Source organism: Rhinichthys klamathensis, unplaced genomic scaffold (genome assembly GCF_029890125.1).
Source record: "Rhinichthys klamathensis goyatoka isolate OS25496 unplaced genomic scaffold, OSU_Roscu_1.1 h1tg000157l_1, whole genome shotgun sequence".
NCBI lineage: Eukaryota > Metazoa > Chordata > Actinopteri > Cypriniformes > Leuciscidae > Rhinichthys > Rhinichthys klamathensis.
The window spans coordinates 5,493,347-5,508,746 of NW_026606692.1; the positions used below are offsets into that span (position 1 = coordinate 5,493,347).

The 15,400-nt window shown below is 38.8% G+C and overlaps 2 protein-coding genes across 4 annotated transcripts; both read left to right on the plus strand.

The window, feature by feature from the left end:
* Positions 1–146: 146 nt before the first annotated feature.
* On the plus strand, positions 147–7,286 carry alkbh5 (alkB homolog 5, RNA demethylase). Its single transcript, XM_056258750.1, has 4 exons — positions 147–1,338; positions 3,214–3,294; positions 3,388–3,513; positions 6,893–7,286. The coding sequence occupies exons 1-4, from the start codon at positions 665–667 to the stop codon at positions 7,068–7,070; spliced, it is 1,059 nt and encodes a 352-aa protein (XP_056114725.1). The 5' UTR covers positions 147–664; the 3' UTR covers positions 7,071–7,286.
* A 1,683-nt stretch (positions 7,287–8,969) lies between these two features.
* Positions 8,970–15,400, plus strand: mief2 (mitochondrial elongation factor 2). Of its 3 annotated transcripts, XM_056258746.1 has the most exons (6): positions 8,970–9,094; positions 10,119–10,231; positions 10,527–10,681; positions 12,608–12,764; positions 13,089–13,414; positions 14,347–15,400. In XM_056258746.1, the coding sequence occupies exons 2-6, from the start codon at positions 10,228–10,230 to the stop codon at positions 15,124–15,126; spliced, it is 1,422 nt and encodes a 473-aa protein (XP_056114721.1). In that variant the 5' UTR covers positions 8,970–9,094; positions 10,119–10,227; the 3' UTR covers positions 15,127–15,400. The 3 variants fall into 3 exon arrangements, with proteins under 3 accessions (XP_056114721.1, XP_056114723.1, XP_056114722.1); XM_056258748.1 differs by lacking the exon at positions 10,119–10,231; XM_056258747.1 differs by lacking the exon at positions 8,970–9,094 and having other exon boundaries at positions 9,543–10,231; positions 13,092–13,414.

Below are 15,400 nucleotides of genomic sequence, written 5' to 3' on the forward strand. Positions count from 1 at the left end.
AATAATAATCAAAATAATTCTTAAATATGGCAATACTTTCATTTAATCGAAATTGCCTTTATATAGCTGAAGGGGTTTGCTGACAGCTGATCGCGTCGCTCATTGGCTGTCACTGGACCAGACCCTCATGCCTAGTTGCCTACGTGCAAGGCATGACGCGCATGCGCAGCTAGTCAAACAGTTTTGGTTACACGAGTTTACGTTCTCTTCACGGCTCTGTACAATCCTGTAGCTGCAGAATAACTACTATCTCTTGGATACATTATAATAAGCTGATCAGCACAGCTTGTAGTGACCAGAAGGCGTGCTACTCAAACAACATGCCGCTGTAAACCTGTGTCCACTGGAAGCTAGCGGTGCCGCAGCTGTGCTACGTGCTAATGTTATGGGACTGAACCGCAGGAAAACGCCGCCTGTGATTGACAGCACACTCTCTGCGTTGTGTTACACATTCAGCCGGGTTGCTCGTGGAATGGGGCAGTGGAAACTTTGGTTGGTTTAATTTGCTCCAACAGGGAAAGAGGAAGCAGGAGGCACCGCTCCAGGCCTTCGGTTACGTCGCACACGACTTCAGTGACCGATACTAATATTATAACATGGGGACCTGAAGTGAATTCAGGATAAACAACATTTAGCCGCAAAATTTCGGACTTTGCTCTTTAAAATGGCCGGTTTTACGGATTTGCGGGAGAAGCTAAAGTCGATGACACCGCACAGGGAGACAGTTTTCGAGCACAGCAACGGCGAGAAGCGCAAATACCGCGAGTCGGATGACGATGATAGTGAGTACGAGGAGCGGCGGGACGCGGAGGCGCGCAAAGTGAAGAGCGGCATTAAGCAAGCGAGTATTTTCACGCAGGAGGAGTGCGCGCTCATCGAGGCAAAGATTGACGAGGTGGTTGCCAAGGCAGACAAGGGGCTCTACCGGGAGCACACGGTGGACCGGGCGCCCCTGCGGAACAAGTACTTCTTTGGGGAGGGCTACACATACGGCTCGCAGCTCGAAAAGCGCGGCCCCGGGCAGGAGCGCCTGTACTCCAAAGGCGAGGTGGACGAGATCCCGGACTGGGTGCACGAGCTGGTCATCGACCGCCTCGTGACGCACGGCGTCATACCGGAGGGCTTCGTTAATAGCGCCGTGATTAATGACTACCAGCCCGGGGGCTGTATCGTGTCCCACGTGGACCCCATCCACATCTTCGAGCGACCGATCGTTTCCGTGTCGTTCTTCAGCGATAGCGCGCTCTGCTTCGGCTGCAAGTTCCAGTTCAAGCCCATCCGGGTGTCCGAGCCCGTGCTGCACCTGCCCGTGAGGCGGGGAAGCGTCACCGTCCTCAGGTGGGGAGCTTTACAAGTCCGGACACTTGCTACTGTGTTGCGATTCATGTTCAGGACATTCTCATTTGTAGTGATATGGGCGATAAGTTAATTCGGTAAAACTTTACAATAAGGTTTCATTAGTTAACTACATTAGTTAACATGAACTAAGAATGACCCGCACTTCAATATTTACTAATACATTATTAAAAACAAAAAGTTTTGTTTTTTTAACATTTGTTAATGCACTGTGAACTAACATGACCAAAAAATGCACAGCTGGATTTTTATTATCTAACATTAACAAAGATCAACAAATACAGTCACAAATGTGTTGCTCATGTTAGTTAGTTAATCCATTAATTAATGTTAACAAATGAAACCTTATTGTAAAGTGTTACTGGTAATTCCATGGTGGTTTATACTAGTGTTGTCACGATACTAGAATTTCTAACTTTGATACGATACCTTGAAAAATATCGATATTCGATACCATTTTCGATACCACGGAGAAAAAACTGCCACAATATTAAGGGGGTATTTTTTTAATTTAAAGCTAAATATAACAAGTCTAGAACATGACAATGAGGTATATTTTACATGAACAAAAATGTGCTGAGTTCTATTTGTTTATATTTTTTAATTGGACCAGAGCTAACATGATGTATTTTTATTACCTACTGTTATCAAAGATTAAAATATACTGTAACAAAAAAGCACTTAACAGTATCAAATTGGAGGATAGAGAGTCAGTAATGTATAATAATAAGATTAAACATTTAATTTTCAGTTAAAGGCATGTCATTATTGAATTCAGAGATGCCATTGTCTAGCTGTTTAGTTTAATTAATATCTGTGTAATCAAATTGATGATAATCGCTAATGAAGGAAAATTGCAGAATTAAATAATAATTTTTGAATAAAGTTAAATAGGCACCAGTTAATTTACATTTGACCACAGTTACAATATTTACTTGTCTAAGATTCCTCAGTCAGATTATGTTAACTTTAAGAATTAAAACGAGACAACACATACTCTTATCAACAACAATACTAGGCCATCTTGGTTAATGTTTCAGAAAAGTTCAAATGAGAAGAGTTACAGTGTTTCCTTGAGGATTTTTTTTAGCAGTGGGGGCAGGTCTGTCCAAACAACAAACACCCCTGATGCTGAGCATATGCTGCTAAATAGTAGCCTACCCCTGGAGCCTGTTCCTTAAGTCTGTTTTCACCTATACAATAATTAAAAAAAATGAGTGATGTGAGGGATTATTGATAGTCAAACAATCTGTTGGGTGCCCGCAGCCCGCTCGCGTGTCCGCGCTATTCTCCGACATGCCCGCTCGCGGTGTGTAGCTCGTGTCCGCGCTATTCTCCGACATGCCCGCTCGCGGTGTGTAGCGCGTGTCCACGCTATTCTCCGACTCCGACATGCCCGCTCGCGGTGTGTTTTTTACGCGTGTCCGCGCTATTCTCCGACATGCCCGCTCGCGGTGTTCTTTATCAATCAACCAAAGCCGGTCGCGGGGGCGCCGCCCTCGTCATCTTTCCATTCACTTCACTTTTGCTATTTAACCAGAGCGAATGAGACGAGTGCGTCACGTGTGGTGTTTGTCAACGCGCCTTTGGAGAGAAGTGAAAGTGACTGCTCGGCTAGTATCGATACTTCGGGAAATTAGTATTGGTACCGTTCAGATATTTCAGTATCGATATTTATCGAAATATCGATATTTTTGACAACACTAGTTTATACTATGGTAGTATATAATTGCCATATTCATTTGCCATGGAGTTTACATGGTACTTGAAAGGATAAAACTCACACAGTACTGTACTGCCATGTTTATAGTAAAATATAAAATTCTTGCTCATGCTCTCTCCTTTGATTCTTTTTAGTGACTACGCAGCCGATGACATCACGCATTGCATCCGCCCACAGGACATCAAGGAGAGGAGAGCTGTCATCATTCTCAGAAAGTGAGTTGTTCTGGTTGTGAGTCAGAGTTGTTCTTGAAAGCTCTGGAAGCATATGTGGGGGTGTATAATTTGTCTTGGTGTGTTTTATTGCAGAACAAGGCCGGATGCCCCTCGCTTGGACTCCGATTCACGGAGCCCGTCCATCCACTCTTCTGAGAGACGACACACACTCAAAGCCAAACGCTCACACCGCAAGGCTGACCCAGATGCTGCACACAGGTACTTGCAAAGTCTTTCATGCTGTTTAAATAGCGGTGCTACTAAGGAATGCATAACTACTAATGCCTAACTATTACATTTACTATTATAAACTAACCTCCTTGTTACATTTACTTACTGTAGTAATAACAGTAGATTACGCTTAATTACATGCAACTAATCCTAAGTATATATTGTTGATTAATATTAATAAGTACTTAAATGCATAATTACACTGTAACAAGAAGACCTTAAAATTAAGTGTAACCCCACTAAAACTCGTCCCACTTTGTGCTGTAGGCAAGGCATGATGAATACCTAAAAGTGTGGCTTCTTAAGGACAGTTGATCAGGCTAGATTTTCTTTAGAAATTATAAAAACCTAGTTTTTAATATTTAAGGTGCACAAATGTAATTGTACTTTATTCAATTAGTTTTACACCTTAAGAAGTAAATATGACACATGTTTAAATTGATTTACACTAGAATGTGATTATCACAATAGAATGTGTTATCTTTTTATATTATATTTAAAGATTTCTATTGCAAATAAATGAGCAAAAAATTATATTAGAATAGCTATTCGATCGTGAAAAGGCCAGGTGTAAATGCCCTCCGAAACGCATTCCGAGACGGATTTAAATCCGGTCGCTCAAACCCCTTCAGGAGGTGGTCTGGGCCGCATTACAGACGAAAGTGGAATAAAAAGAAAAAAATAGGAAGTGAAAAGAATAGGGGTCGGAATCTCTAGGCACCTCACGGTTCGATTCGATTACGATTCAGAGGGCTGCGATTCGATGCTAAAGCGATTATCGATTATCTGAATCTTTTGTGTGTGTGTGTGTGTGACTATAAATATTTTGAAGACCCATAAAGAATTAACGTACAATATATTTTATTAACATTGCAAAGAACCAACAGGAAAATAAATGTGTACCTGAACTAGCAGCATACTTGTAGTAAATTAATAATATAACAACGACCGGTAAGTTACAGCCGAGTGTTTTTCCTCCTCTGGGTGGAAATGTGTCATATGGCTTCTCATATTTGTCGTGTTTCCGAAATATTTTAGTTTTATTCTACAAAGCTTACAAATAGTGTGACTGTTGTCCAGCTTCTTTCCCCCTTCAACTTCTTAGAAGCCAAAACATTTCCACACGTCAGCTTTTAACAAGGAGGGTGTTTGGATTTCGCGCTCAGCCATCCCGTCTCTGTTATGTGAACGCCACAGACGGTCCGGCCACTGAACTTCCGCGCTTCTGAGTTCCGTCTTTTGCATTCCATCAATATTACGTTATTATAAATATATATATATAAATAAAATAAAAAAATTCTTTTGAAAATCGATTTTTGATATTTGTGAATCGATTCAGAATCGTCCACGTCCGCATCGCGATGCATCTAAGAATCGATTTTTCCCCCACCCCTAGAAAAGAAGTCTAAATGCATCTGATTGTTGAAACCACATGTACATTTTACTGCTCCCAACAATGCTAAAAATAAACGTGTGAGAGCGTGTCATAGGCTATATGTCATCTTATAGCCAGATATGATGGCACAACTGCAGCACGCGTCACCACAGATGAGCAGCTGAGGATCTCTTCATCAAGCCTAGCGCAAACTACCACAAATAAAACTGAAAGTGACTCAATCATCTTCATTAAAAGTTAAGAAACTAATTGATCTTACCAGTGCTGATGCAGCGCTCTCTCCTATTGCGGTCTTTGATTTTGAAATGAGCTGATGATCAATAAAATGCATCTTATATCTGTTGCTTTCGGTGACGTGAACTCCATTAAATCTGCATGTAGCGCGGGAATTGAAGATCAGATTTATATCCGTTTTGCGAAAACACATTTATGTGACCAAGTGTAAATGGAATTGGTTTGATAAATCGGATAGTTATCTGATCAGTAAAAACACATGAAGTGACCAGGTGTAAACCGGGCCTAAGACTACTTTTCCTGCCGGTGTGACTCAGTTTTTTTAGAGATCGTACTGGTGCCTCCACCACATTGCCCAACTGATAAGAGCTGCTGTTTCTGTTCAATATGAGAAACATCAAACGAAACGAATCCGCACTCCTCGTTTGAGATGTGCAGCCAGTTTGTCAGCTTGGACCAATAATAGACAGCGCAGTGCGAGCTCGGAACAGGTTTAAATACGAGCCGATCTCAATCACACGACATTATAGTTAGAATTTTTTTTTCTTAGCAAAACTATGGTTAATTTGTGGTTATCATGGTCCGCCATGCTTATTCTGAAGTCTCACGAGATTTTGCGAGATTTCCTGTGTTCACAGTCGAGAATCTGGTTGAAAATCTGTTCGTGTGTGGTGTGCTGTCTTTGTCACATCATGGCACACCACACACTATAGGAGCAAAACGGTTAAATCTAGGATTTTTTGTCCTCGTGTTTGTCGTCTATCACATTTTGAAAATCTTATAAGATGTAAACAATCTTTTGGTGTGTAGACCCAGGAAGCTGTCGGTCAGTTCAGAATGATACTATAGAAGAACAATAATACATTTAATAAGAGTAGAATATTTACATTTTTAAATACAAAAAATATATATTTTATCTGCATTTCAACTCAAGCTAAGCGTTTTACTGTAAAATGTGCATATCCAAGGAATAAACGCGTAATATTATTAGTTACTGCTCTTATTAATGCAAAACAATATAGATTTTATAATAAATAAAAAAACAATACCCCCCCTCAGCACTACCAAATCCGGTGCTGGTGCCAGCATCTGTAGAGCTCACTGGCACCGGTGCTACGGCTCTCAAATGTTACTGATGCTGAAAATTCAGCTTTCCATCACAGGAATTAATTACAATTTAAACCATATTCAAATAAAAACTGTTATTTTAAATTGTAATTATTTTTCACTTATTAAAATACAGTAATTTACTGTATTTCTTGTCAAATAAATAAAATAAAATGCAGCCTTTGTGAGCATAAGAAATTTCTTTAAAAATCTTAGCGACCCCATACTTTTGAATGATAAAGTAGGAGAGAGATAAGCATGTAGGGTATTTCGACGATGTGTTTGGTAACTACAGATTTTTGCTTTTGCAAGATGCAGTATAAAGTCCAAAAACATATCAACCTGCTGAACCTGCTTGCTTAAGTGCACCTGTAAAGGAATAGTGACCAAAAATACAATCTGTCATTGTTCACTCTCCCTCGTGTCATACCAAACCTTTATGCTGGGGTCACTATGAACTGTCATTGGGGGAATAAGAAAAAAGTAACAGCATACAGGTTTGTAATGACATGAGGGTGAGAAAATTATAAAAGAATTTCCATTTCTGCGTGACCTAATCCTTCAAGACTAAGTTGTCACATTTCACACATGCATTTCGCTAAAAAGCATTTTGCTCTTTTCCTCCCTCAGGCCTCGTATTTTAGAGATGGACAAAGAGCTGCAGAGGCGTTCCCTCTCCTCCCGACAGAGACGTCACGGCGACAGCAGTTCAGAAAACTCCTGGAGGAGAACTGAAGAGAGAGAGCCGGGCTCACGCCACACACACGACCACGCACCCACGCGACGAGTCAAGATGAGGCGGCACTGAGACGCAATCAGAACTCACTGCTTATCTCCTCAGACGCCTTTACGTTTGCTCAAGCCAACAGTGACTCAGTAGAAGAGATGGGTGCACTCAAGGACGTTAGACGCTGGCTGCTTGATCTATCTATTCAGACATATCAAAAATGATACTTTAATATCCACTATATTTTGTTCTGTGTGATTAAAGGAAATGTACGGAATAAAAAGACATCTAAACTGACATGGAATTCAATCATAATTCACCATTTCACAACTTCATGTGCCAGTGTCATGCATATTTAGCTCATTCACATAATATCAAATACAACTGTGTCCTCTTTTTCAAAGGTAGATTTTTGAGAAGTAAACTTGGGTGATTTATTTTTTCTGGCTTTAAGAATTTTGTTGGATAAATTCTAAAAACAAGCTTAGAACAGGCCATCAAATAATAATTTACAGAAATGTTTTGTTTTTGCAAAATCTTAAAAGTCAGAGAAAGCGAGAGGGAAAATAAATCGCACGTTTTGTTAATGCTGACAGTTACGTTAATACCGTGATAATAAAATGTGTCTTTGATTTCCTCACAGTAGCTTCTCAGTGCTTTTTCCCCCAGTGAAGGGTGGTATAGCCATGGTAACTAGTTCTGTTTGACAACCATGCTGTTTAGATTCTTTACTTCTGATGAAAAGAATTCATTCATGCCAACATTACAGCTGTCGTTCAAGAGCTGTATGAGACTGTCATGATGGCAACCGTTCATGTTTTATGTTCATGCTGTTTAGTTCTGAGATTGAATGGAAGTGGCGAACAAGTAGGAAAAGATGATAAAGTGTGTCCCATTGCAGTTTGTTTAATAGAAAAAATGCGATTGACTACAAAAGACTATACTTTGTATTCATGAGGCTGACACAAGACTATTTTTGTTTAAAGGTTGAAAACAAATGGAGTAGATTTGGCTGCATAAAAGATTAAAAGACACTGTTTTGGAGGTTCTATGTTCATTCTTTATTTTTCTAGTTCTTAATATTTGTTGTATTGTTTTGTAGTTAACTTTTAAATTCCAAACATTCTCACTCAATGTTCCTTGAAACTCATGTTAGTTTATATTTGAGAAAGCTCATTTTTCAGTTTAATTTGCTTTGTCCATTAATATGGAATAGGAACTTCATTTTCAGGTTACACTTAATTTAACATGCATCAGAAAGTTAAAAAAGAAAATTGCTCCAGTTCTGATATTCATAATTTGCACTATGCACTGTTTTATTTGGTTCAGAAATCAAAATGTAAACATTTCGTGTGGCTATGCAACTTTGAATAATTACCCAATAAAATCCCACAGGTTATTTCTCCAAGCGCTGGTTGTAAATTAAAGGATGTGTCTGTCCACTAGATGGTACGAGAGAACTTTCCACCAATTCTTCACAGATAACAATATTAGCTTGATTACTACATTGCTTGATAATATGGAATGTTTTAAATTGCTTCACGGAATATCACAAACTACATTATTTACAATCAATTGCTAATGTTTACAAATTAATTATTCAATTTGGAATGCTTTGGTTCTCCATTCAAATGCGAATGCATCTTTTTATTCTATTTTCAAGAACAACGTTTCATTTATTATCTGCATTGAACAATAGAACCAAATACAGAAGCGATCAAGTAAGTGTCATAGTGTAACAAAATAAAACGCCAAACGATATAATTTATCAAAATCATAACTTTTTGCATTTACATGTTACACGAATAGTATTTAAAATAATTTATAAAAATAAAATAAAAAAATATGTGTGGACCCTCCTGTTAAAACGTAAAAAATTATGTAAGATATGCTTATTACTTCTTTTGGCCATACATGCATAGAAATTCCTGTAAAGTTCTGACGTCACGTGATACTTTCATCTCATTGGTCTAGATGTACTTCAATCAACGGGATAGTGACGTAAGATGTGTTTGTTATAGGTAAGAGAGCAAGTGCGTACTAGACAAAAGTACTAAATTCGATACTATACGCTAATGGCTCTGATTTGATACCACCGTAAAAAGGTAAGTTAGCTGTTTAAGTCGTGTTTATAAGTTGTTGACTGCTTAATATATTCCCAAGATTGTTGGTTTTCTGAATTCAACAGACAGCTAGTTAAGTTAGCAAACGCTAACAGAGCAAAACACTGTTGTTTTCAGTTTAATTTATGCCCTTTGTGAACTACTAAAAAGTAGTCATGGGTAGTCATGGGATTTAATATAATATTTAGTAAGGAAAACCGTCATACATTGTTATACGTGTGATGTGCAGGCTTGCTGTTTAACATTTAAACCACTGATAGCATTAATCAGTTTTGTATACATCAGCTGTCTTTTCTGGAAAACACAATCAATGTTATCTGGGTTTTAAAGTCCATCTCTATGCAGGCCTTGTGTCATTTTATTAACCCAGTTTGCCTTTTATCCAATAACCAGGATTATACTGTACGTATGTAAGCTGTTTTGTTTGATTTTTTTCTTCTTCTTCTTTGATTGGCCAATAACATGCTGTTACTTTTCAAGCACCTTTTGCAATAACAAAATATTAGGCCTAAAATGTATCTATGTGATACTGTATTCATCCATGTCCGAGCCTTCGACTACTGTAATCTGTAGATCACAGCCAGAGACTGAAGTCTAAGTCAGTATCATAAAATTATCAAATGAATAAGTGGAGAGTTACTAAGCCACATGGGTCTAAATTTAGACCTGGTAAACTACCCTGCTGGGGGCCGAGTTCATGAAGCTACCAAAGCTATTTCTGATCCACAGACAGTGAGTGGCAGGTGAAGCTTCAGATGCCTGGCCTGTCACGTAGCACACATGAGCACCGTGTGTTTGGAATAACCTTCATAAAAGAGTCCTGTGGTGGTGCATTAAAGCCAGAATTAAATGAAAATTCACCCTTTAAATTTCTAAATGTTATTGTGTACAATTAATTTGTGAATGTTTCTCTTTTTTTATGTTTTGACCTCAAAATGTTTAATCACAATGTCATAACTGAACCTTCCAGTGAAAACGACATGTTTCTCTCTTGTGATGTATGCAGGACTTCTCCAATCATTTAGTCCAGTTAGACCACCCCTGCAAGCTTGCATTCATCTGCCTCCACTTATGAGTTAAACACCCACAACTCAAAATAACCCATTACACTCTGGATGTGTCGCAATAGAGAAGTAAAGATCTGTCACTACTTCTGTTTCATTGTGACTTAAACGGTAGCAAATGCCTAAAGCAATCATAATCACACTTTAATACTATTTATGGTACACCAAAGTGCCCCATAGTGTTTTTAGGACCATGACTATCATGATACATGTCCAAAAATCTTAGATGACACATTCTTACAATTATGTATTTGTTTCAAGTCTCTAAACTCAAAAGCTATCAGACTTTGGACTTTGAGGAAGCATGTGTGAAATCAAATGGTAATGTAAATCTTTGTTGACATTTTCAGACACTTTCACAGAGGAAGTGATGTATTATTCTGGGAAAAGGCGGGGAGAAGATGGAATTGCTGCTGTCATTGACTTCCTGTTGTCCAATGCCCGGCTGGTGCTGGGGGTGGGCGGAGCTGCGATGCTGGGCATCGCCACATTAGCAGTGAAACGGGTGATCATTTGTTTTCTTTAGTTTATTACACACTACACAATTCTAATTGGTCAAAAATAATATTGTTTAATAGAGTGCAATAAGTTTTTTTTCTTATTATTTTTTTTCCGTAGAGATTTTAAAGTCTTTTAAATAGTTAGAAGTCATGAATCAAACCAACCAACCAACTATGTGGTCAATCACAGCATTACAAACTTCGATTTCAAGCAAAAAAAAGTATTTGAAAATCAGACAAAAAGACAAAGTTACAAGACTTTGTACGTAATTGCTTTAAAAGAATTACAATTGCTTTTCACTAGCATTGCAAATGACATGGCCGAAATAAAAGTGATGGATAAAAATAAAAATATCCACCCAAAAATGACAATTATCATAATTTACTCACCCTCATGCCATTGTAAACCTTTCTTCTGTGGAACACAAAAGAAGATATTTTGAAGAATGCTGGTAACTAGTTTCAGTTCTCATTGATCAACATTCTTCAAAATATCTTTTGTGTTCAGCAGGAGAGAAATGCATACAGGTTTGGAACGTCATGACCTGTGACGTATATTGAGTCATGTGAAAAAGAAAGTACACCCTATTGAATTCTAGAGATAGATACACCTCAAACTCTACAAGCCAGTTAACATGTTCAGTCTTTTTCTCATTATACAACAAGTATGGCATGTTTGGAAGGGTTGCCAGGAGAAAGCCTCTTTTCTCTAAAAAGAACATGGCAGCACGGCTTAGGTTTGCAAAGTTGAAACTAATCAAACCACAAGACTTCTGGAACAATGCCCTTTGGACAGATGAGACCAAGGTGGAGATGTTTGGCCATAATGCACAGTGAAATCCAAACACAACCACCTCATACCAACTGTCAAGCACGGTGGTGGACAGGTGATGATTTGGGCTTGTTTTGCAGCCACGGGACCTGGGCACCATGCATACATTGAGTCAACCATGAACTCATCTGTACACCAAGGTATTCTAGAGTCAAATGTGAGGCCATCTGCTAAAGCTTTGCGGAAATTGGGTCATGCAACAGGACAATGATCACAAGAACGCCAGCAAATCTACACCAGAATGGCTTAAAAAGAAAAGATTCAAGGTGTTGCAATGACCCAGTCAAAGTCCAGACCTCAACCCGATTGAAATGCTGTGGCAGGACCTTCAGAGAGCTGTGCATAAACCCATGCCCACAAACCTCAATGAACTGAAGCAACGTTGTAAAGAAGAGCGGGCCAAAATTCCTCCAGAACGATGTGAGAGACTGATAGTCATACAGCTAAAAGTGGCTCTACAAGCAACTGAATCACAGGGTGTACTTAGTTTGTCACACATGGCTTTTCCATTTTGGCTTTACTTTTGTTAAATAAATAATGACACCGACACTGTAATATGTCGTGTGTTGTTGTTCATCTGAGGTTGTTTAATTTTAAGACCTGCTAACAACCAGATTATTTTTTTTATGTTCTGATAAGCAAAACCATAAAATTCAAAAGGGTGTACTTTCTCTTTCATATATATATATATATATACACACCACACACACCCACACAAATATAAGTATTTTGAGAGTGTAGGGAGATTGACTCTCATTGTTTGAAGGGTGTGGGCGGGAGCTAATGGTTTAGTGGAATTCCTGTTAAACTACATTTCCCATGATCAGAGATTTTTTTTATTTATTTTTTTTGAGGAAAAAATGTAGGCTGATGACTTCAACAGAAGCATATACCATTAATTAATAAAAAACTTGTAGCTCACAGCCAGTCTGTCTTTAACGGTTTATACGTTATTGTTAAAAAGAAAAAACAATTTCCCAGTGGAGGAAAATGAATGGGATTTTTATTTCCGGAACCCAACGTTTTCTCTCTATTATGGCTTATTTTGATTACTTATTGATTTTTTTTTTATCTCCTATTTCTTCTTGTGATGTCATAGCTGATAGAACGTGCTGGCAGGCCTCCTGATGAGAAGCCTGACAAGAAGATGACGGACAGCTGGGAGGAGTTAGGCTTGGTTAGTGCCTCCCCCAAACTGCTCCACAAGGGTATTGAAGGAGTAGTCATGAAACAGATTGCAGCCGCAACCAAGAAAGGTACATTTCCCATCTAGCTGAAAGGCAACGACAAGAAATCAAAATTTACCCTATTTACTGTCTCATTGTGCACAATTCATCAGTGCATGTTAGTCCAAACCAAGAGTTTTGTAATCTTTTATCAGAATGTTTTGACTTGCTCAACTTCTAAAGCTACTGGTGAATGTCAATTGGCTATTTAATGAATAGAATGGAATATACCTTGTTGTCCCACGGAAATTTGGCCATTGATATCACTGAACATCCCGTTTCACTAAATGACATGGAAGTAAAATGGGTTGTGAATGCGGTTTTAAGTAGAAAACCTTTTTTTTGTGTGTTTAGCAGAACTGTCTCAGCCCATCCCCCTACCCTCACCTGAACCCCAGCGCTGTGACGCTGACCCACCTCAACGCCGGAAACGCTTGGATCTGTGCGTGATGACGTTTGCAGAGCGTCTGCAGCAGTACTTCAGAACACGAGTGTGTCTGTCAGAGGAGGAGGTGTCTGTCGCACAGCAGCGAGCGTTAGATATATCCACAGAGATCCAGGCCTTCCTGCACTCCAAACACCCTGACATGCCGTTGGGAGACATGATGCTGGCGGGGTCACTGCTCGACGACCTGCAAGTGGTTAAAGCAGATCATGCCTGTCTGATCGTGCCTCTACAGGTATCAAGATTCTGTCTGAACCACTATCTTTGTGCTTGCATGTGTGCAAATTTGATCCTATAGTTTCCAATAGTTGCTATTCCATACATCTTAAAGACCAATTAAGTTTCATGATATCCGGAGCTAGCCTGGAGTTTTGTTACATGTACTATATGTTGATAATTATATTTATTTTTAATACATATAATTTATATATTTAATTATGTCATTCATGTATTTATTGTATTTTTCTGTGTTTTGTATCTTAAACCTTTTAGTGCCACCAGCTGTTCAAATGTTTATTTACATGCCAAGATATTTACATATTATTTTGATTATCTGGGTCTAATCTAATTTATATTATATTATATTATACTCCATAAACCGTTCTGCCATTAAGTTTTTGGTGAAAAACTCTCAACTACTTTTCAACTGTTGACCAAAATTGGTTTTACTAATTTTTAGACCAGCCATTGCAATTTTTTATTAAAATTATTATTTTTATTCCCTTGGATTTCAGTGGATATATATATATATTTTTTAAATCATTATAATAATAATTTCTAGGTCCTTCAATTTGCTTTTTCAGCATTTTTAAATGACCAACATTGGTTTAGATCATATTTAGACCAACATTCCCAAATTTTTAAATATAATTCTTCATTTGATTTCCCTGGTCATGCAGAGTTCAGGGGATGATGTAATATAATTTAGTAATAGTAGTAAAATTATATGAATACTTTTTTTATTATTAATATCAGTCCTCGATAAGCCTTTCCATCATTTTTAAATGAGCAGAAATTTTTATGACTCTTTCTACAATTATTGACCAAAATTGATTTAGATCATATTAGAAAGTTACATATCAACTAACTTTCCCAAATGTCACCATTTGGATCTTTGGACTTGGATTGAAGCTGTTTTTAAATTTGTTCCAAATGTGTTTATTACAGTTGGAGTCCAGTCTGTGGATGCCTATTGCCGGAGAGGACACATTTTTGGGTCACCCTCAGTTCTGCATGGTGCGGCGTGAAAACCTCGAGTACTTCCCAAGGGGACGGAGCTACTGGGATCGACATTTACTGGGTGGATACTTGTCGTCACGGCTTGTTTCTGAGCAACTAGGCAAGGCTGTGATGGAATCAATGAACTGGCCTTCGCTAACCGGAACCCTGGAGTGCGAGGTGCGACCGGTGCTTGGGTCTCCTGAGCTCAAACTGGAGATTCAAGGATTAACCCAAAGCAGTTGTGACAGTGGGGAACGCTTCTATATTACCGTGTTGCCAACAGTGCGCCTTAGCGAGATGATGCTTACGGCGCAGAGAGAGATCACTGGGTCATTCGACTACGTCTGGTACCAGAGCCTATACACCAGCGAAACAACTAGACTAGCAGCTCTTGACAAAGCAGACTCGGGGGTCAGAAAGAAGTGTCTGAAAACACTAAAGGCAGTGTGCCGCAACTGCCCTGCACTACGCAAGCTCAACGGCAGCCATCTTAGCAATGTCATTCTACACATGAGTGAAAAGGAAACTGATTGGTCGGAATTGGTGTTTGCTGATAGGTTCCTGCAGGCGATTGCTGAGCTAATCGGATACCTGGAGACTGGAATCATGCCTAGTTTCTTTAAACATAATGTGAATCTGTTTCAGGGATTTACTGAGGATGACATTGACGAGATGGGCTTCATGCTCTACTGTGCCATAACTGAACCTGAGATACTACTTATTTGATTCACTCCTATACTTGTGCACAGAGTATTACATCTATCAAAACATCTATCTCTATGGCAACTGGCAATAATGCATCTTTAAACAAAGAATGTCATATTAGATATTATATGTCTCTTCACAGTCCTCTGATGTGAATTTCTGCTTACCTGCTCCTTTAGAGGGGATTTTGAAGTGACAGGCATCATTTTACTATGCAGCACTATCCTAGTCAGGCACTTTGCTTAGATGTAGGTTTGAAAGAAGTGAAAGATTTCATAAAACATCTTTACTCTGA